The 23,621-nt window shown below is 48.5% G+C and overlaps 1 protein-coding gene across 1 annotated transcript in view; it reads right to left on the bottom strand.

The window, feature by feature from the left end:
- The window catches only part of ADAMTS17 (ADAM metallopeptidase with thrombospondin type 1 motif 17), a 334,656-nt gene that overhangs the window by 78,052 nt on the left and 232,983 nt on the right, over positions 1–23,621 (bottom strand). Inside the window, exons 16-18 of the mRNA XM_032252856.1 lie at positions 23,309–23,432; positions 9,868–9,948; positions 152–309 (exon numbers count right to left, since the gene is read on the bottom strand). Coding sequence (XP_032108747.1) covers positions 152–309; positions 9,868–9,948; positions 23,309–23,432 — 363 coding nt within the window. The remainder of the gene's footprint in view (positions 1–151; positions 310–9,867; positions 9,949–23,308; positions 23,433–23,621) is intronic.

Here is a 23,621-nt window from a genome sequence, read left to right on the forward strand (position 1 = left end):
TCCGAGAGGGGAGGGGGCTGAGCAGCAGGGACCCCTGGAAGCTGGATGCATCTCCTGCCCCCAAGGTCCCAGGAAGAAGTCAACTGGAAAGTGACCTGGTGAACCTCAGAGCCAGCAACCCTCAGACGAGTGCAGGAGCCCAGCAAGTTACCATCAAGTGCAGCGGTAGTTTGGTTGGTCCCTTGGCAGAAATCTTCTCCCACAGCCCCCTTCTGACGTAGCGGACAGTTGTGCCTGCAATCTGGAACTCTCCGGGGAGCTCTATCTTCCAGTCACTGTTGATGGATCCCTTACCAGAGTCTTTGAGAGCTAGAAAGCAAATGAAGACCAAAGAATCAAGGGGCTGGGGATAGAGGGATCCAGTCTGTCTTTAAAGGGAATCTGCGGCCCCTGAGTGGGGTAGAGGTGTCCCCTTCCACAGGGGGAAGGAGGGAGGCCTGAAGTGAGAGAAGGGGAACACTCTGTGTACTGAGAACAAAAGCCTGGATCGCGGGGAGCACAGAGCTGCAGACCCACAGAACCCCCAGGGAGAGCTGTGGGATTGATGGGCACCTTCCAGCCTGGCCTCCGTCTCAAAATCAACTCAGATAGCTGGGGTTAGGGGTGGAAGGGCAGGGAATGGAGGTGATCACAGCCTGATTTCATTTCGCTGAACGTACCCAGTAGATGCTTTTCTGCCTGATGAATTCATTCCATTTTAATGTGTCCTAGGCTACAAAATAGGTTTTGCTGCTTTAGCAAAACTCAGCAGTTGCCCTTCCTATTACCTACCTGGGGCTCTCTAAGGAGAGCAGGTGGCTCCAGCACCTCTTCAGGATTTCATATCCCCACATGACTAAAGTGGACGTTCCTTCAATCAACACCCAAGGCTCCATTAAGTATGAAAGTTTGGAAACCCTAGCCACCCACAGATGTGGTGGTCACACTCGGCTGCTGTGGGCGAGCGGTGGCTGGGGGTTGAGCGTGGCAGGGGAGGGGCGCTCTCACACCCTAGCTCTGTGGGTTCCAGGTTCTCATGTTTCCTCACCCCCTTCTCTACCAAGGACAACTTGTGTTCAGGAGAGGCTGAAAATCAATGTGCTGCTGACTGGCGTAAGCAGAAACTTGGTTTTCCACACGAGCCACGTACTGATTATTTTCTGAGGTGCTCGCTAGGACGTTTCTTGTGTCTTCCCACTTAGGGGTGAAGGCCACGTCATTCTCACGAGGACAGTGCTATGCAGTGACACTCTAGTTTGTTGTGGTTGTCATCTAGGAAAAAAAAATCCCAAGGAACTAAAATCTATTCTGGCATTTTAGGAGAAGGTGGCAGATGACAAGAGGTGATAGCCAGCCTGTGTCATTTCCAAAAATGGGACCCCGGGGCACCCTCAGTCCTATGCCCACTCTCCCTGCACAGGCAGCCAGGGCCCCACGGACACCCCAAACTCACCTCCATCTCTCCCCCTGGGACCCTCCTCAGCCTATAATCAATGAAACCCGATTCTGTCGCATTCACGATTCTCTGCTTATTGAAGCCAGAAATAAAATGGCCACATTTAATACTCATTTTGGAAAATGAGAGTTGAAACCCAAAAGGGGTTTTGGTTACAGCTGAATTCATCAGCCTCAGGCTGGGCCAGGCCACAAGCAGCAAAGGGACACTGGAGGTCCACCGGCCTCAGGCCCCATCTCCAGGACATTACGGTCCCAGTGCTTGCTCCCGGCCAACACGGAGGAGACGCACGCACAGGACTTCTCGTGTTAGAGGAACTGCCAAGAGAAACAGGTTCCTCACTTCTAAGAACTTTCCAGCAGAGCGGCTTCCGGTGGGGTCTCGTATCCAGGGTGGTTGTGAGAGCTGAGGATTACAGGACCCCAGGGACAGCTTAGGAAAGAGAACGTCCTGCCACTTGGAGCTGGCTGTTTCCCTTCCCACAGCTGAAATGTCCTGGCTGCAAAAGGCGGTGAGGAGGGTGGGGCGCCCCCAGTTTCCTCCCTTTTCTCTTCTTCTGCCACCATCTGCAAACCGCCATTTAAGGAGCACATTCTCTAGGCCGGCGCCTTCATATACTCTGACCCACTTAATCTTCTCAACAACCCCCGAAGTCTTCCCTTCAGGGGCAAGGCAACGGGGGCACAGGGAAGCTAGGCACCTTACCCAAACCCACAAGGCCGTTCAGCTGTGGAGTGGAGACCTGAATCCAACAGACCAACGCCACTGCATTTACCACTCTGGCAACTCTCAATGCCCATTTCTTTAGGCTGTAGCATCAGTCTAGATTTTTTATTTTTTGAGGCAGAGTCTCACTCTGTCACCAGTTTGGAGTGCAGTGGTGTGATCTTGGCTCACTACAACCTCCGCCTGCTAGGTTCAAGTGATTCTCCTGCCTCAGCCTCCCAAGTAGCTGGGACTATAGGCGCATGCCTCATACCCAGCTCATTTTTGTATTTTTAGTAGAGACGAGGTTTCACCATTTTGGCCAGAATGGGTTTGATCTCTTGACCTCATGATCCACCCACCTCAGCCCCCCAGTGTGCTGGGGCTACAGGCATGAGCCACCATGCCCGGCCGCATCAGTCTAGATTTTTATGACTAATGCTGAAACATGCAAAGGTAAGGCCTGTTCTCAAAGAGGACAAATTCCAGGCTCTCATTGTTACGGGGTTTCATATTCCATATGTCCTTACAAAAATGACTAATCTCACGGGTTTCCAAAGCTTCTACTGAGCTAATAACACAAATACATACTTGGTTACATTAAGTATGAGTGAATACAGGCAGAGAGTGCACGGACATTCATTGTTCTTTCAAGCTCTCTGCAGATTTAGAAAACTGTCTCTTGCAAATGCACGTGTCTATCTGGATTTAGGATCCAGTGTGGGCTGGTGGGAAGGAGCAGACAGAAAAAAAAACCAAGGGGCCAGAGTCCTTTAAGACAGTGGTCCCCAGGACTGGTTTCATGGAAGACAGTTTTTCCACAGACCAGGGGTTTGGGGTAAGTGGGGAGGTAGGGGATGGTTTTGGGATAAAACTTTCTACTTTGGATCTCCAGCCATTAGATTCTCACAAGGAGTGCACAGCCTAGATCCCTTGCACGTGCAGTTCACAATAGGTTTGCGCTCCGATGAGAATCAAATGCCCTGCTCGGGCGGGTCATGCTTACTCATCGGCCACCCACCTCCTGCTGTGCAGCCTGGTTCCCAACAGACTATAGCCTGTTACTGGCCCATGGATGGGGCAGATGGGGAAGGCTTCCTGGGATAAGCCCCCTTTTAGCTGAGTGCGTAAGACACGGGAGGAGACAAGGCCGCCTGCAGCATGTGGCCGGGCATGGAGGCAGGACAGTTATTCCTGACCCTCAGAGGCCAGTATTGCTAAGATCATTCCAGGCAGGGTGGTGCAGGGAGGAAGACATGGGGCCCCGTACAGAAAAGAAAGTGGAAGGGGACCTTTTTTTCACTTTTCGGAGGTTTGGCTGGGAAAGGAGGCAAGAGATGGAGAATGGCCTCGGAGGGTGGGAAGGAGGGAGGGGCCTCACTGCGGGGACAGAGGACACCCGAGCATGCTGAGGTGCCCCGTACGAAGGAATCAGAGACCAGCAATAATTTCCTTGAAGCTGTGTGCTGACCACAGTCACACCAGGACTCGTCTGTAGCATCCATTTCTCCCACAAAGAGCAGAGGGAAGCCGGGCAGCTGCTCTCCTCCACACCGGGCCACTGGTGCTGGTCAGCCGACTCCCATATCCACTGACCATCACCCCCCGGGCAGTGACAGACTCTGACACTGGCGGCCCTGGGCTGAGGCCCCAGCTTCGTCCCTGGTTTGTGGCTTCTGTGAACATCCACTGTGCCTGTCACACGGCCTCTCTTTCTCCCTCTAAGCAGTGGTACCCAGGCTTTCTCCTGGGAACATGCTTTTCCTCCCGTCATGTGGGGCTGGACCCCCAATTCCACAGCTCCAGGCATGAGCCCAGCACCCAACCCCAAACAGGGGGACTTCTGTTCACCTTAGGAAAAGGCAGCTTTCCTTCCACAGGGTTTCCTGGAGACTGGACGTGAGCCCGGATCTGCTAGCCCACAGGAAGACACCCCCAGAGAGGATTGCCAGTGCGGAGAGAGACCATTTTTCCCGTGACATCATTTTAAGCCCCTGGATCCAGCAGTGCCTGATGCTGATGCTCAACCACTAAGAGCTAGGTTTGGCTTTAACACATGCTTTTGGGAAGTCAGGTTAAAAAAATACTAATCACAAGGAGGGCAGAGGAGGTGAGGAAAGAAAATTACTATTATGGCCTCCTAGAAATCAGCCCCAGATGTTTGCCACCAAGCCGGGTACCCCTGAGAGGCAGAAGGCCTGGAGTGTGCCACTCCACCCCTGCTTCAAATTCCCGCCAGGGCCTCTGCCTCTATCCCGGCTCTAACACCCCTATCCAAACTCTACCCCTATTCCGGCTCTAAAAACCCCGTTTCAGCTCTAAACCCCCCGTCCTGGCTCTAAATCCCCTATCCCGGCCCTAACCACCCCAGTCCTGGCTCTAACCACCCCAGTCCTGGCTGTAAGCCCCCGCGTCCCGGCTGTAACTCCCCCACCGTCCTGGCTCTAACACCCCTATCCCGGCTCTAACCCTTCTGAAGAGGTGGGCCTTTCCCCACCAGCCTTGTTTATGTATTTCTCTGGCCCTTTTTATAAGACGTTTTAAAGTGACTCTGAATTACAGCCTGCAAACAACCCGATTTCCATACCGAAAGTAAAACATCTGGGAGGTCAAGAGTAGAAAGGCCCAAAAAAGGGCAGGAGGGCAACCTGGAGACGGTTCTAAGACCATTGTCAGAAACACTGCACAGAGGTGGGGGCGGGCCCGGGAAGACCTACCTCTGCCTCGGGAGGCCCGACAGTGGGCGGGGGGCAGCAGCAGCAGCAACTCCAGCACAAGATGGGGGCAGAGTCAGCTGGGCCTTGGAGCCTGCCACCCTCTGATCACTGGAGTAGGGGCTTGCTTGTCCGTAGCAGGATGGGTGGGGGAGACGTGGGGAGGAGGGCTACCGGAGGCCACGGAGGAGTTGCTGGGTGTGGTCAAGGAAGCATGGGATAGGAAACTGAGTGAGGCTGCGGTGGATGGACGGACCCAGGCAAGGTCAACTGCTGATGGGGAGGAACATGCCCGACAACAGGGTGCTAGTGACAGCCGGCTCCCTGGGGAAAACAGCCTAGACTTACGGTGCATTTGCTACCCAGAGTATAAACACCCTCATATGGCAGACCGTGTTATCCACCTGGCATCACTGAACAAGGAGTGGGGAAGAGATGCCTAGAACTGGCTCTCACAAGCCGCACAGGGCCGTGGGGGCACTCCATCGAATTCTGAAGATGCCTTTGCTTTGGAGGTCCTGGTCTGGAGCTGATGCATGGGAGAACTCCTGCACGATCACATCTTGGTTGAGGCTGGGAGTGGGTTTGGGGTCAGCTCTCACAGCCCCAGAAGGAATACGCTTTGCATGCCCAAGCACTGCCTGTGGCCATTGCTGCCGCAGCTGCAACTTCTGGCACACTGCAGAGGCAGCTTTCCAGCTTAGAGCCGGCATGCCTTTCCTCTGGACAGTGCGCTCCCAGCCACGCTCATTTGTGTATTTCTCAGGGAGAGGAAAACACAGGCAGAGTTATTAGCAGGAGGTCAGCAGATCCAGGAGGCATGGGGGTTACTTCCATCCTTTTCACTTTGGTGTCACTTAGCAAGATTTCCCATCTGCAGTTTGCTGTGGTCCATCTCAAAAATTGGAACTTCCTGCTAAAATCATGAGTGAGTGCCTGACAACCCTTTGAAAGAGACTTCAGCCTCAGAGATTCTGTCAGGATGTCAAGATCATTTTTAACAGTGAGTAAACAGGTTCATTGTGGAGTCCCCGGAACAATGACTGCATGGGGCCATGCCAACTGCAGAGACAATGCAGGTCGCCTCCTGCCCCCTTCTGTGGCAGCTTGGGTTGCTCTCCTGCCTTGCGTGAGCTGCACAGAGCAGGGTCTGCAAAGGGCTCTGAGGCTCCCGCGCCAGGCACCTCCGTGCAGGAGGCCTTTCCATAGCCCCGTGCATAATGTATTTTTTTTTCCTGACCTTCCAAATTAAATATGTTTTGGGTTCTACAAGTTCCTGTCCCCTCAACCCTTGGGCATCAGTGAGTATCTCCAAGTCCCCTTTGTAAGTATTTTGAGATTGACTAGTTTGCACTTGAAATCAGGATTTTTTTGGACCCAGAAAACACTCAATAGGGGAAATTAAAACAATTGCAAATGCTTTGATTTTATGGGCAAATAACAGAGCGAAGAAGAGGGGATTCCCCCAATGATTTGATTTCATCTGTGATGTCTGAAGTTCTGGTTTGCTGGGAAGGAGATTTTCCCTTGCTTATTTTGCCTGGGCCAGAGACTAAATGTTTTAAACCATGATCCAAAATAGAACTATGCTCATTTTTGTGGGTTTGCTCAGAAGCTCTCAAGAGTTAGACTTCTGTGTGGCACCACATGGGAGGGTACACTTTCCTTTACCACTAGGGCAGAACAAAACCTTTGCAATGAGCTGGAATGTGAGTTACATGCGGAACGTCCATTTCTGTCTCTGGCCCTTCTTCCTCTCTGTGGACACTTACACGCCATCCTGGTCTTCCAGGCAGTGTGGGGAAGACCATGAGCTATTCGAGGGAGCAAGGTGGGGGCACTCTTGAGGAAGGAGACCGCTGCTCTTCAGAGCTGGCCGGAGGCAGACGCGGGTTCTCACCATGCGCACATGCCCCTCTCTGGCACAGAGCTGTGCAGAAGGTCGGGTGGGGTTCTCTTGGCCTCTCTCCCTCCTGGCTTCACTGGAAGACCTGACCCACAGTCAACCTACTTCTAATCCTGGCAGCGAGTCAGCTCCTTTTATTTCCACTAGGAGTTCTGCCAGTCTGTTCTTAGCTATGGATACAAACTGCAGAGGCATTTCCTGTTCCAGGTGGTTTTGAGCAGAAAGCCAGCCAGCGTGGGCTGAAGGTAGGTGGGGTGAAATTCTTCAGGAATTGCTCCCGGCAAATGTGAGAGTAATTCAAAGTTACACTGGGTTGACTTCCAAAGCACCCAGCCCCAAGTGGAAACAAGGCCTTTTTGAACTAACTTTAGAAACATAATGAGTGTGGACCACCTTCAGGCTTGCCCGTGTCCATTGGCCAGGCCCTGGAGTCCCGGGATGATGCCTTCTGGATGAGATAAGGCAGGAACCGAGTCCAACCTCCCATGGAGGCCCGGTGCTTCTGGAGGGCTGAGAAGTCACCCAAGACACTAAACCAATCTCCACGGGATGCAGGCTTGTTCAAAGTGCACACAATGTAGTGGTCACAACAGGCAGGGTTAACATGTGTTCTCCAATGAGATGTCTCCATCCAGCAGTCTCTGGCCACGACTGGACAGGGTAATTCTGAGAGGCTGTATCAACTGCAGTGAACTCAGAGGAGGTGGAGAACGTGGTCGAGACACCAAGCCCCTCGGACCTCCGGTCTGTACCTCTGTTAAGGAAGCAGAGCAATCCCTTGCAGCCCATTTGGGGGAATTAGGGATCAGGTCTCTAAGGTGCAGCGGAGCTCAGTGACTGGGAGCCACCATCGCGGATGCTACTGCTCTTGTTTTGTACACGTGGCCCTCAGGCTTCAGGAGCTGAGGGCACAATCACAAGAGCGCGTTCTCCTGGTTGGCATCTGCTAGATAGCACCTGTTGCCCTAAAGTGAGTTCGAGTGAAAGGTCCGTTTGTACGACAGGACTCAGAAGTTGAGGAGCAATCCAGAGGATTCTAATATCCTCCTGCCACTCTTACATTGCCATGCAAAACAGAGATTGAGAAGACCCCCCTCTTGCCAGACACTTAGGGCTGAGCCAGGCAGAGAAGCCAAGCTGGGAAATCTCAGCAGCCAGGTTCCGAAGCCAGGGGATGCACTTGCAGGAGCACCTGCTGGGGCTTGATGAAAGAACCAGTAATTCGACCTCCAAACTGAACTACCTCTTGGAACACCCGGACTGCAAATTTTGAATCAGGATGAAAGGTGATGCCAGCCTCCTACGGAGGGCCTCCGTACATTTGAATGCATGGGTTGGGAAGGGTAAGGGTAACTTTTTGGCATGATAGGTGGTGGGGCTTCCGATGCAAATGCTGGTAAAGTTGACCCAATATCCTCTGATGGGCAGAGGGAGAGGAGTGGGGTCTTCGTGAATTTAGTAAAAACAGGCTGTCGCTTTGAAGCTGCCAAAGGCAGCAAGAGGCCTTGTTTTAGAAAGCATTTTAAGCGTTGTTCTATTTGCAGAGTGACAGCTAGGACAGCTGGGGAGGAGAGTGTCACGTGAGGTAGGGACACTGTCCGTGCGGGGGAGATGGAAAACCATTGGGCTGATGAAAACGTACATGGATGTCAACTCCAGGGATGGCAAGGTCTTACCCTGCAGTAGAAGCACAAGCGGCCATCACAGCCTCGAGGGGGGAGGGTGGATGTCAGGTGACCAAGCTGCGGAGGAGGTGGCAGGGCAGCTTGGGACATGGCGGTATCCACAGAGTGTGGTGCCAGCGATACCCCACATAGCTGCTTGGAAATGGGTACTGCTGCCTTCCCCAAGGCAGGTGTGTGAGGGGTGTCTGAGCATCGAAGGGTTCCCTAACTCTTGAAATAACAGGATTGTGGTCTTCACTGTAAACCTGCCTATTAGAGATTGGTTTTGGGTCTGTCTCATTAGACTTCGAATTTCTGAAGCAGAGACCATTTCAAAGAAAGACTTGGACTTCTGCGTAGCCTGCAAAGGCAGGAATGTGGACAAAGACGTCATTTTTAAAAATCAGTGATAAAAATGGAAATAAAAGGGTTTCTTGGGTGACTTCAATTTAGTTAAAATCATTTTGGAAACAAGAGAAATCCTCTCTTACTTTTTCTTTCTTCAATCTCAATCAGCACTTTGCAACACAGGCTGAGAGACGGTAACATAAAGACAGCTCGGAAGAGGGCGCCCGAGAAGTTCAGCCACCTCAAGTTCAAGTTTAACCCAAGACAGGAACATGGGATTAAAGCCAGCAGAAGGGCAGGGGCCACAGCATGTTCCAAGCCAGGGGGCCCGGAGCAGAGGCAGCCTCTGGCCACCCTGCTGTCTCCACTTCTGTGTCTAACTCAGAATTCCAACCACCCTGGGGCTCAAGTCCTGGGCTGACTTTTGCTGGGGTTGATGGGGAGCCTGGGAATTGGGCCAAGGATACTCTCGGAAGGTCTTCTCTAGCTAGGAAGTTTATCTGAATGGCTTTGCCCATAGTTAGAAAAACTAGTCCAGAATAGAACCCAAGTCTATGGAGAGATGCAGGTGTTTGTGCTTGAAGTCAATGGAGCTGGTCGCTAGGAATTCGGGACACACAGACCTTGGTGAAACTAGTGTCCTTCTGGGTTTCCATGAGACTAAGCACTGTTGCTCTTTTTCCGGCTAAGAAGTCATCCCCAGAACCACTGGCAGCCCAGTGAGGCTTCCTGCAAGTTGGCCAGTGGGCTGCACTGCTCAGACTCAAGCCGCTCTGAGCTTTCCTGTGGTTACTTCGGGGGACTAACCTAGCCCAAGTTCCTCACAATTTCCTTCACTCTTCTATGATCTTCCTTCCTGTCCCAAGCTGGTCTTCCATCATTTTCCTCCCTGTTCTTGCCCCTAATCCACCCTGGGGGTGGCTTCATGTTAGTCAAATACAACTGCACTGTGTGGTCCCGAGTGCTCATGTCACTACAATACAGGCACGAAACCAGCCATAACCCGGGTGGAATGATGCTAAACCAAGGTACCAGACTGATCATCAAAATCCATTCTCAACACATAAACGGTGAGTCAAGTCATTTTGGTTTTACCCAGAAAGCTGTGGGCAGGTTTATCCTCCACCACACGGATCCTCCGAGCTCCAGCGGGAATGACAGCAGCTTCGATATAACCTGTAGCAACAAACGACACAGACGTGAACCACACCTCCACCCTGCACCACAGGCCACGAAGCAGACCTGGCCAAAACTACCAAGCCCTCCCGGCCCCCTGCAGTGGCTTCAGAGATGGAGGGCTGGTAAAGCTCTGAGAAAACAAGAGAGTCAACTAAGAAGGAGGCTCTCCTATAGCCAGAACTTTCCGGCGGCCCGATTTCCAGAGAGCATGATTTGCATGAGTTTCGGGTGAGTAGTGGCCCCTTCCCCCAAATTCGTATGTTGAAGTCCTAACCACCCCTCAACCAGAACATCAGCATGTGACCACTGCAGACATATTAGGGTGAGGTCATCCTGGAGTAGGTGGGCCTAATCCAGTATGACCGATGTCGTCATAAAAAGGGGAGTTTGGCCGGGCACGGTGGCTCACGCCTGTAATCCCAGCACTTTGGGCGGCTGAGGTGGGCAGATCATGAGGTCAGGAGATCAAGACTAGCCTGGCCAACATGGTGAAACCCCGTCTCTACTAAAAATACAAAAATTAGCTGGGTGTGGTGGTGGGTGCCTGTAGTCCCAACTATTTGGGAGGCTGAGGCAGGAAAATCGCTTGAACTCGGGAGTTGGAGGTTGCAGTGAGCCGAGATCCCGCCACTCTGTACTCCGGCCTGGGTGACAGAGTCAGTCTCAAAAAAGAAGAACAATGATGGCAGGGGAGGGGAAGTTCAGACAGAGACATGCACACAAGGAGAATGTGACAAGAACATGAAGGCAGAGATTAAGTGATGCTTCAACAGGCAGCCAAGGAATGCCCAAGACTCCCAGCAAACCACTGGAAGTTAGGCAAGAGGCATGGACCAGATCCTCACGACCTCCGGAAGGAAGCAACCCTGCTGACACCTGATCTCAGGCTCCTCACCTCCAGAACAGAAAGACAGTATGTTTCTGCTGCTTCTGCCACCCAGTCTGTGGCACTTTGTTAAGGAAACCACAGCAAATGAATACAGCCTGGTATTCTATGTGAATGCACCTCCCCGGAGCAGGAGTGAACAGCGGCCCTGCTCCCATTGATCTGCTGGAGGCTCTTTTGCTCGCTGTTGTATTCTGAACTTTCCCTGAATAACCGTGGGATGAGAGCAGAAACCAAGCAATTTAGCCCATGACAAAACCACAGCACTGCCTGACGCACGGTGCCCTGTTTCTTGCTCCCACTGTCTTTGATTACTTCTGCAGCTATCACACTTGGATAGTTCTGTCCATCTCCTTGAGTGTTTTTTAAGCAGAGTAGGAGCCAGAATAGCAGGTGGGCAGTGAAGATTCAGGGAGGACGTGATTGAAGCTCCCAGAGCAGAAGCTGGCGACTGGTTGGTGCCTGGTTAATGAGGCAATTGCCAATAAATAATTTTTATATTTTGAATACAAACGAGGTTTCACCCTGTTGGGTAGGCTAGTCTCAAACTCCTGACCTCAGGTGATCCGCCCGCCTCGGCCTCCCAAAGTGCTGGTGCTGGGGTTACAGGCGTGAGCCACTGCATCCGGACTATGAGTTCCTATTTTATCAAGGCTACTGCTGATCACTTTTTGAAATTTACGGCAGTAACACTGGGTCACAATTTTCATCATGCCCTTGGTAACATTTTGCCAGTATTTTTTAAAAGTCATTCATTTTCCTTGTCCCCTTTATCTTTTTCCTTTACTGGATACTCGCATATATCCCTGTGCTGGTGGATTTATTTCCAATTGTAAAGTGACACAAGTTCTAATCCCACTGGCTGCTTGCAGTAGGTGTGGCAGGGAGACACAGGACACTGCTGTAGGCTAACAGGACTTCCCTTGGTTTACAGTGAAATTTGCCAGGATACAGGCTGTTTATATCAGTGAGTTCACTGTCATTTTCCTTTTAAAAAACAATTTATATATATATTTTGAGACGGAGGCTCGTGGAGTGCAGCGGCGTGATCTCGGCTCACTGCAACCTCCGCCTCCCGGGTTCAAGCAATTCTCCTGCCTCAGCCTCCTGAACAGCTGGGATTACAGGCACGCACTACCACGCCCGGCTAATTTTTGAATTTTTAGTAGAGACAGGGTTTCACCATCTCAAACTCCTGACCTCGTGATTTGCCTGCCTTGGCCTTCCCAAGTGCTGGGATTACAGGTGTGAGCCACCGTGCCTGGCCAGCAATTCATATTTTCCAATTTACACAAATACACGTGAGTATATATTCTCACTGTAGAATTTTAATGCTACACAAATAAGCACATAGTATTTTCATATTTACATTTTCCTCAATTCTATGTTAGGAGTAATTCAGCATTATACCACATTTATTATTTTTAAAAACATGTCTCAGAAATCATAAATGTTACCATGTATAGCTCTATTTAATTTTTTTTGCTTGAATTGCTATGAAGTCTGTATAACTGCTCTCCTATTAATGGACATTTGTTTCAAAACTCTCTTTATTAGAAACAATTCTATATCAGGTATAAATATGCACAGAAAACCCCTCTACAAAATACTAGCAAGCCAATCCAGCCACATATAAAAGGGTTCTCTCTACACTGTGTTCAAATATGATTTATGCCAGGACTCAAGGCTGGCTTAACATAAGGAAAAATCAGCCCGTGGGCAGAGGCTCACCCCTGTAATCCCAACACTTTGGGAGGCCAGGATGGGCGGATCACTTGAGGCCAGGAGTTCAAGACCAGCCTGGCCAACATGGTGAAACCCTGTCTCTACTAAAAAATAATAATAATAATAAAAATAATAAAGAAAGAAAAAACAAAAATTAGCTGGGCACGGTGGTGCATCCCTGTAATTCCAGCTGCTCAGGAGGCTGAGCCATGAGAATCACTTAAACCCAGGAGGGTAAAGGTTGGAGTGATCCAAGATCATGCAGCTTCACTCCAGCCTGGGCAACAGAATGAGACTCCCTCAAAAAATAAAAAAAGAAAGATCGATCGATCGAACAATCAGTGTAATCCTCCATGTTAGTAAGGGGCAAAATTCACAACTCGAGGTGCAGGAAAGGCATTTGAAAATTCAACAGTCCTTCCTGATAAAAATACTCAACAACCTAGGAATAGGAGGGAACATGCTCAACCCGATAAAGGGCATCTACAAAACCCCAACGCTAACAGCATACTTCATGGTGAAATACTAAATGCTTGTCCCATAAGAACAGAAACGACAACGATGTCCTGCTACCCCATTCAGCACTGTCCTGGAAGTTCTCTCCAGGGCAATGAGGCAAGGAAAGGAAAAGAGGCATACAAATTGGAAGGAGAAAGTGAAGTTATCTCTATGCGCAGATGCTAAAATCTTATATACAGAAAATCCTAAGGAATCCATTAAAAAATCTATTAGGTTCGGTAAGATTGAGGGATACAAGGTCAATACATAAAAATCAACTGCATTTCTATATGTTAGGAGTGAACAGTTGGAAAATGAAATTTGAAAAACAATTCAATTTAAGTAGCATCAAAAAGAATCAAACACTTAGGAATATATTAAAAAAAAGACCTGTAGGGCTTATATGCTGAAGACTACAACACACTGTTGAAAGGTATTAACAAGTTCCTAAAGAAATGGAAAGATATTCTACATTCCTGGATCAGACAAGATTGTAAAAATGTGACAACTTCATAAATTGGTCTACAGATTCAATATAATCCCTATCAAAAATCCCAGCTTTTTTTTTTTTCGCCAAAAATGATAAGTTGATCCTAAAATTCAGATGAAAATGCAACAGACCCAGAATAGTCAAAACAGTATTTCCAAAGAAGTTGAAGAACTCAGATTTTCAGATTTCAAAACTTTCTAGCTAGCTATAGCAATCAAGACATCAAGGTGATGGCATAAGGACAGTCATTTCTAACAATGGAATATAGTTGAGAGTATAGAACACGATTTTTTAAAAAATAAAGGTGCCAAGAATATTCATGAGGGGAAAGAATAGCCTTTCCAACAGTGTTAGGACAACTGGATATCCATATGCAGAAGAATGAAGCTGTGCTCCTATCTCAGACCATACCAAAAACTGACTCAAAAATGGATCACAGATGGAAACATCAGAGCTAACACTAGAAGGCTCTTGGAAGAAAACGGAGGGGTGAATCTTTGTGACCTTGAATTAGGCACTGGTTTCTTAGACATGACAGCAAAAGCACAAGTGACAAAAGAAAAAACAGATGAAGCAGATTACATACAAACTGAAAACCCGGGCTTCAAAAGATACCATCACAAGAGTGAAAAGCCAACTCACACACTGTGAGAAAATGTGGGCAAATCATTTACCTGATAAAGGAAGTGCATCCCGAGTATATGGAGAAAGCTTGCAACTCAACAAGAAAATGACAATCCAATTTAAAAATCGGCAAAGAAGATACATGAATGACCAACAGGCAAATGAAAAGATGCTAACGATATATCAGTCATTAGAGAAGTGCAAACCAGAACCACAAGGACATCCGACACCGTACCCACTAGGATGACGATAACAAGAAACAGTGAGCTGGAGACAACCTGGAGTGACGGAAACCCCCATTCGCTGCCAGCAGGAATGTAAAGTGGTGTGGCCACTTTGGGAAAGAGTTTGGCAGCTACTCAAAAAGTTAAACACAGAATGATCAAATCACTCACCAATTCCACTCCCAGGTATATACACAAGGGAAATGAAAACATGTCCACATGGTGACTCCAACACAAAACTTAACAGCAGCATTCCTAATAGCCAAAAAGAGTGGAAACGATCCACACGCCCATCAACCAATGACTGTATTTACAAAATGCGACATATCCAAACAATGGAATAGTATTTGACAATAAAAAGAAACATCGCTATTGGGGACAACATGGATGGCTCTTGAAAATATTATGCTAGGGGAAAAAGCCTGTCAGGAAAGACCACTTATGATACGATTCCATTTACATGAAATGCCCAAAAGAGGCACATCTGTAGACGTGGATAGGAGGTGAGTGTCTGCCTAGGACTTCGGAGGGAGATGGGGAATGGCTGCTACTGATCATGGTTTCTTTTGGGAATGACTGTGGTGATACGGCACCATTCTTTGGGGTGATCAGCCTGCTACCTGGTGGCAGGTTGACTACACCAGCCCTCTTCCATCCTAGAAAGGGCAGAGGTTTGTCCTCACTGGAATAGACACTTACTCCAGATATGGCTTTGCCTATCCTGCACGAAATGCTTCTGCCAAGACTACCATCTGTGAACTCACAGAATGCCGTATCCACCGTCATGGTACTCCACATAGCACTGCTGTAAAGGCACTCACTTGACAGCTAAGGAAGTGTGGCGGTGGGCTCATGCTCATGGAATTCACCGGTCTTACTATGTTCCCCTCCACCTGAAGCAGCTGGGTTGATACAACCGTGGAATGGCCTTTTGAAGCCACAATTACAATGCCAACTAGGTGACAATACTTTGCAGGGCTGGGGCAATGTTCTCTAGGAGGTTGTGTATGCTCTGAACCAGCGTCTAATACATGGTACTGTTTCTCCCATGGCCGGGATTCAAAGGTCCCAGGAATCAAGGGGTGGAAGTGAAGTGATACCACTCACCACCACCTCTAGTGATCCACTAGCGAAACTTTTGCTTCCCGTTCCCACAACACTACATTCTGCTGGCCTAGAGGTCTTAGTTCCAGCGGGAGGAACGCTGCTACCAGAAGACACAATAATACCATTAAACTGGAAGTTCAGATTGCCAACTGGACACTCTGGGCTCCTCCTACCTTTACATCAACAGGCTAAGAAGGGAGTTACAGAGTTGGCTGGGGTGACTGACCTGGACTATCAAGATGAAGTCAGTCTACTGCTCCATAACAGAGGTCAGGCAGAGCATGCACGGAATACAGGAGATCCATTAGGGCATCTCTTAGTATTCACCAGGCTCTTTGACTAAGGTCAACGGGAAACTACAACAGCCCAATCCAGGCAAGACTACAATGGCCCAGACCCCTCAGGAATGATGGTTTGGGTCACTCTGTCAGGAAAAACCACCACCTGCTGAGGTGCTTGTTGAAGGCAAAGGGAATACAGAGTGGGTAGAAGGTAGTCATCAATACCAGCTACAATCACATGACCAGCTGCAGAAATGGGACTGTAATTGTTATGAGTAGGTCTTCCTTTTGCTAAAAACGTGTGTGTGCATGTATACACTTGTACTAAGAAAATATCTTTATTGTATTTCCTCTTCCTTTATCATGTCACGTAAGATTTACTGACTTCATATCAGCATTGAAGTATTGTTGACTTTATGTAACAGTGTTTGGGGATTAGTGTGCCTCCGGCTGTATGAAGGATAGTTGTATTATGTTAGGTGTAATTATGACATTATTACTATCTTTACTTGAAGATTATGTATGATTTCAGGAGATGTGTATAGGTTCAAGTTGACAATGGGTAGACTTGTGATGGTTAATACTGAGTGTCAACTTGATTGGATTGAAGGATACAAAGTATTGACCCTGGGTGTGTCTCTGAGGGTGTTGCCAAAGGAGACTAACATTTGAGTCAGGGGGCTGGGAAAGGTAGACAGACCCTTAATCTGGGTGGGCACAATCTAATCAGCTGCCAGCGAATATAAAGCAGGAAGGAAAACGTGACAAGGAGAGATGGCTCTAACCTCGCAGGCTGCATCTTTCTCCCATGCTGAATGCTTCCTGCCCTCAAACATCAGGCTCCAAGTTCTTCGGCTTTGGGACTCAGGCTGGCACTCCTTGCTCCGGCTTGCAGACAGCCTACTGTGGGACCTTGTGATCACATAAGCTAATACTTAATCAACTCCCCTTGATCCTTCTCTTTTTCCTGTTCTGGAAAACACGGACCCTAAAACATGGCTGCATAACCTTGTGCACGTGCTAAAACTCGCTGAATCACACACTCTAAATGGATGAATTTTATGGTATGTGAATGGTATCTTTATAAAGATGCTTAGAAAAGCAACAGTACTTCCATGAATGGCTTTGTACATGTCTTCTTGTGCTTAAGTATAATGTCCTATCAGGTCAGTTACCGTGAGAATCACTGAGTCAAACACAAGTATTGCTAAGTTTCCCTTCCCTTAAATACCATTTAAGCCAACCAACACTATATGAGAGCAAATGTTTATTCAAAGATTTCTAAATACTTGACATGATCAATCCTCTTAATATGTGCGAATCCACTTGGTGAAAATACATTGTCCTAAGTTTAATTTGCATTTCCCTGATAACCAATGAGGCTCAGTGTCCTATATACCTACTGGCCATGTGCTTCTCCTTTTCAGCTAATGGCCTTGTTCTTATTACGCTTTGCCTATTTTTCTACCATCTTTTATTTAGTTAAGATGCAGTAGTTTAAAACATGTATACAATGTATATTACTATAATTTGATACTTTTTTGGAGTCAAACTCTTTAGTTACATGTTGCAAACATTGTCTATAATTTGTTTCTTTGTTTATAGTGCCTTTTATTGGATGGTTTTGAAGTTTTTTTGTTTTTTTTTTGAGACAGAGTCTCAGTCTGTTGCCCAGGATGCAGTACAGTGGTGTGATCTCAGATAACTGCAGCCTCCACTCCACACCCTGGCTCTAGCGATCCTCCCACCTCAGCCTCCTGAGTAGCTGGGACTACAGGCGCATACCACCACGTCTGGCTAATTTTTTTGATTTGCTCATGCTGGTCTGAGAGCTGTATTTTTAATTTCTGAGATCTCTGTTTGTTTTCTGATTGCTCATTCCCACGGCATTCTCTTCTTGTTTTGTGGCTACAAATAGATATTAGAGAATCTGAACTTCTATTTTTTTTAAGCTTATCTTAGTTTTTCTCCTTTGTGTTGCAGACTCTCTTTTAAGAACCAGGCTGCAGCTGGGCTGTTTCCCGTGGGGACGTGCAGGGTTTGTTTACTTTTGGGGCTGGCTTTCTGCTGGGTGCAGGAAGGTACTGCTGTGCTGGCAACCAAAATACCAGAACAAACAGGCGTTTCCTAGAGGTGCTGTGCTGTGGTAAAACTCCTCGAGCGGCTGTGTTATGGTGTTGGCCACAGATATTTCCAAGTCTTTCCCTGGAAATAAGGGAGTGATACATTTCACCTCCCACTTAAATGCGTGTGACCACAGGACTTTGGACAGTGAAATGTGAGTGAAAATGAGGTGTGTCCCTTCCCCCCAGGAGCTTGAAGTGCATCAGGGCCTGGTTTGCTATACTCCCTTTCCCTGCCGAGGTGACTGTGGCAGCACGTGAACAGATAAAGTCTCTGCCAGCCTAGGTCCAGGAGTGGCCTCACCATCCAGAGCCTCCTGCCCACCCACAGTGGGCAAGCAGTGGGGTCTGGAGGCAGACTCTCGTGTTAAGCCACCGATACCTCGGAGGCACTTTTGTGTTAGTTTTGTTTGCTTGTTTATTGCAGCAAAACCAAGTATATTCATTCCGTTCCATCTGTAGATGAATGTCCACCTGAGACATCCTTGTTCTTCCTAAACCTTTCAAGAAGCTCCTTTTCATTCATGTTCAGGTGATCTTGGGAAGATGAGAAAATAAGCACATGTTTAATCAGCCAGAAAGAACGTTTTCTCAGCCAGGAAGTTGAGCAGTGTCCTTCAGCCTGGACAGCAAATGCCTTGGCACTGTTACTCTAGACCTAGTCTCAGACGGTTACACATCAGTGTCCTGCAGGATGTTTGCAGAGGCTTCCCGAAAGTAACACAGTCTAGCATGAGGGCAGCGGGTGCCTCACTGTTAGGTCCTGATCCCCAGGCAGCTGTGTGGTCATCCACTAGGACCCCTTCCAACCACATCTGACTTGGGATTGGTGAGGCTGGCTTGCCAGAGCAGCTGGCACGTGGTCCCTGCCTCTCCAGTGGCTCCTGGGCGAGGGCAAGGTTTTTTGATTAAAAATCATCTTTGCTATAGGAATGCTTCTCTACTGAAAAAGTCTGGCCCCAAGAAAACCAGCTTTTAGGATTATGGCACAAAACATTCTATCGCAAATCTCTCTTAGAGAAATCCACTCGCTCTGGGGAGTTTCAGCCATGACTGGATTCCAGGCACTAAGGCAGTAAAACGTCAAAAACTGACACCAAAGTTGTATAGGGTCAAAGTGATTAGAATCTTTTTCAGAGGAGCTTCCATTCAAACTATGAAACATGCCTGGAAACAAGATCTGCTTGTGGGGATGAGCTGTTCTGGAAAGAAGCTGCTGTTGCATGGAATTTCCTATTTTGCAACCAACAAACCTTGGCATTGGCATCGCCAGTCTGCAGAATCTGAGACAGCTGCTCAGGCCCAGATCAGTTCCTTTCCCTCATTCCATAGCACGGCACCTTTGCAGCTGATGCATGGAATCCACATCTTTTTTTTTTTTTTTTTTTTTTTGAGATGGAGTTTCGCTCTTGTTACCCAGGCTGGAGTGCAACACAATGATCTTGGCTCACCGCAACCTCTGCCTCCTGGGTTTAAGCAATTCTCCTGCCTCAGCCTCCCGAGTAGCTGGGACTACAGGCACGTGCCACCACACTCATCTAATTATTGTATTTTTACTAGAGCCGGGGTTTCACCATGTTGACCACGATGGTCTCGATCTCTTGACCTCGGCCTCCCAAAGTGCTGGGATTACAGGCGATCCACATCTATTTTTAAGCTTAACTCTGGCACAAGATGCAACAGTGAACAGACATCTGTCTTCTCTTTTCTCCTGTGCCCCTGGTGGAGGTGCTGATGAAAAGCAGTTCAGGGTGGACTCACCACTCGAGTGAGCCCACCTTTAGGTGACCGCTCAGCCCAGGGCAGTCCTTATGCAAATGCCTTGCTAACCGTTCTAGGACAAGTTTCTCTGTTCATGATAAAAAGGGAACCAATGAAAATGACAGACACTGAAATGAAAGGCAGGCCCTCTGTCCACAAACCAGGGAAATTGCCTCGACCTCACAGTCCTCCAACCTGGCTCCGACTCAGAGTTCAAAGCCCACCTGAGGCATGTATGAAGAGCCACCAGGAAGGGAAAGAGTCCCATCACCAACTCCCAAAGCACCTTGGTGTCCCTCAGGCCAGACTCCCCATGATGTGCACGCCAGACACTGCCACACTGATGGAACATGAAGAATAATCAAAAGGTAGGGTTTACTCTCAGAATTTATGTGATAGATTCACACATTTTAGGTAAGGTAGGAAGGCTTTATCTTTGGAGTGATTTTCCATTCTAGCTTTAGCCATCGAGCAGGAGAAATCTGGTTAGAGGAACATGATTTGGTTTCATGAGGAAGCCATGGACAAAACTCAGTGCCACGGTTCCAGGAGAACATGCCACTTGTGCCCTAAGGACCAGCAGTAAGAGGGAACTTCAAAGGAATGTTGATGTTTATCCTGTCTCAAATCTTCCAGAGTTACTATGAGCAACTGCCCTGTGAAATCACTTCTGTCTGAATTTCTCCAGTAGACTTGCTGTTAGATGATTTGGGACTCCCATTTTTCCTCACATTTTCAGTAGCATTAAACATCTTTAGAAGAAAACCATTAGACCGACTGAGAGGGGCCGTGACAGTCTAGAAGTAAAGTGCTGGCTGTGTGTCCTTGAACTCTTTCCCCCAAAATCAGAGGTTTTCTTTTTTATTTATTTTTTTTTTTGTAAATAGATCATAAAATATTTGGAGAGGCATTTGTGTAAGATTATTTTTTCTCTTCTTACAGAAGTTGTTCACAAGAATATTAGTATCTTACGTTTCTCCCTAAAGGTTGTTCCTGGATCTAAGTGAAAAGAACTCACTGCTTGGGAAGCCCAGGAGGCTGGACTGTGCCTTACTTACTCCCTCAGAATAGGAGGTCAGTGTAGGTAAATGAAGCCCAGAAGAGTGTTACCAACTGCCCCTTTGCCTGCAGGGCAACCAGTTCCGAAAAATGAAAACTTTTCTATGGAGGCAGGTGCCAGCTAAGCCTACATTCTCTGGAATGCCTTGGCATTTTCTGCCAGAGCACCAGGTATGCTTGAGGGGAAAGAAAACTTACCCTCAGCATGCTAGGGTATGTTTCCATCTGGCCTCTCGACCCCATGACTCTACCTTCTATAGTTTTACAATTGGTTTCGGCCTATATAGTTTTTCTTTTCAGCAGTCAGTCTTCAATGTCAGCTTATGTAAGCCTCTCATGGCCTTTGCGTTTATCCATGGCTTCACACACAACTTACTCCCATTGATTCTATTCAGAAAACACTCAGACGCGTGAGCCAGGCAAGAGCCACACCAAGTATGTCACTGCTGGGATGACACGTAACACCCAACATTTTACATGAGCAACACTCCGGGACAGGCTCTGCCATCACACATGTGGATACCATCGCACAAACATCATTCTTAACTGAGAAAAAGAAGTACACTGTGACTGGCTTTTGTGCACATTTTACGATTCTTCATCACAGTGTAAAGAAGCCTCATTTTGTACCACCAGCCCCTAACAGTCAATTTCTCCCCACAAGATTCCACACCCCACGCCCAGATGGAGCAAGGAAACGTGGCGCGCAGCTGGGGTTCTAGAGGTAATTACTGAATAAATAGGTGACACACGGATCTATCCACATTCAAAAGGGATCTTCACCCCACCCCTTCTTTGAAGGATTATTTGAACAAAGAGCCAAGGGAGCCAAAGCCCACAGCATCCTTGCTGGTTCTCAGTGGGGACTTCAGTCCAGGTGTTTCTGGCTATCCACAGGCCGGTCATCTGGAGAATGACCAGCCACCTTTTCAGTGCCAAGGAGCAGGGCGGAATAAAGACGATAATGCTAAAATGGCAGTTCAATGAAATGAAAGCATCATACCAAGAACTCTCCAATTGCTAGGTTCAGATAACTCAGTGGTCTTAACCCAGCCCAAGGCATGAGCACTGTGAAGCCCATCCATCAGAAAAGCAACATGATAGCCACGTTGAGTTGATTCCTTCCACAGATAAGCAACTGAGGACCTCATTTGTTCAAAGTTTGGAAGCAAAGCCTGGAGGGTGATAAACGCCCTGCACTCAGGACACCACCTCCCCTGGTGTCACACTGGGACCCTCTCATGATGGAGAGGGAGATTTGGCTCTGCAGGGATGGACACCTTGCCACGTGTGGGTCTGCCCTGGATTCTCGGCTCAGGAACTTGGGGAAAGGACCCATAGGAGCTCAGGCAGGGGTCAGGACCTCATGCAATTGGGCAAAAATCCTGCAGCTGACTCCATTTTATCTTCCTGGTGTGGAGTTTCTCTTTGATATGCACCCTTAAGGGTGATAAGGCATTCCTCCTCCCCTCATTCTTTGTAGGCAGGCAGAGATGAAAGTTACCTTCCTATGTAAACTGATAGGATCGGTGAATCCACCCACTGAGCCACGCTTGGCGTCACCGAGATGCCCCTTGAGCTGGGGGCTATGATTTCCACACTGGGCCTCGCAGGGATATGTTTCCCCTTCAGCCTGAGGTGTCCCCTGACTACTCCACTATCAGCTGATTTCTATGTGTCCTTTAGAGCTGGGCCACCCTCATCTTCTGCAGGCTGAGGTCTGGTGCCCCACTAGAATCTGGGGTCACACAACACGCCTGCTGCGCTGCCTCCACCTCATGCTCACACAGACTCAAGCTGTCTGTTTGCCCAGGGGTCCCCTCCCTCGACTGTATCTGAGGTGGGGACAGTAAGTTATTTCTGAATACCTAGTACTTAAAATGTAGTCATGCTGCCTAAATAATGACTGGGTAAATGGGCCTGTGGGTGACCATTTGTATCTCTGTCTAGGTGCATTCCAGTATGTCAGACCATGACGACAGGTTTGTGCTGAATGAAAGTAGATCAGCAGCCAGTGACTCTTTCACATGCAAACAAGTACTGCACGCAGATGTTCAACATAGAGAATCCATACTGTTGTGGGCCCGCACTCAGACTCCAGCTGTGAGAATGTGCATACAAAAACAAAGCCGCTGTGCACCTTAACATGAATGTGTGACACCTGGCAACCACTCAGAACAGCAGTCCAGGTCGGTGAGTGAACGTGTGCTCATCCTTCTCTGAAGGCTTGCAAGCCTTCTGTGCCTTGGCAGCTGGAAGGACACACGCTAGGCTGCAAGCCAGGGTGGGGACAGCTACCCAAGGAGGCTTCCGGTGTGGTCTATCTTTCCAAGGGGGACTCACTGTCATGGCTAAAAGGTTACTGACCTCACATTCCAGACATGGATGGGGCCCAGGCCAGGGTGGATGGAAAAGGGAAAGGGGAGGGCAGGGGAGAAGGACATGATTGTGGACAGATGAACGGACCTGCCTAGGTCAAAATCCTGACTGCCATGAGTAGCTTTAGGCAGAGGTCACAAAACACACAGCAGGTGTTGACTGTCCCATGGCCACAGCAGCCCCCGTGGGCCGACACTCACCTGTTGTCCCCCGGGTGTGGCTGAAGTCGCCCTTCACCACGTGGCAGGTCTTGCCGTCCCCGCTGCAGACCCCGCATCGGTCCTCTTTGGCCGCAGACCCAATGATGCCATCACAGCCGATTTTCTAAAGAACCAGAGGGGCCTCCTTATTCTGTGGTTAAGACTCAGAGGGGTTTTAAAGAGGCTGCCCCACGAGGCTAACCTTTCCACGAGGCCCAGCAGGCATGGGGCCTGAGGCCCTGATCCATTCAAAGGCCCAAGAAAATATTTTAATTCAGGAGAGGAAAAAGAAACGCACAGAATCCAACCTGAA

This window comes from Sapajus apella, unplaced genomic scaffold, assembly GCF_009761245.1.
Source record: "Sapajus apella isolate SASKATOON/1434 unplaced genomic scaffold, GSC_monkey_1.0 scaffold80, whole genome shotgun sequence".
In the NCBI taxonomy this organism is placed as follows: domain Eukaryota; kingdom Metazoa; phylum Chordata; class Mammalia; order Primates; family Cebidae; genus Sapajus; species Sapajus apella.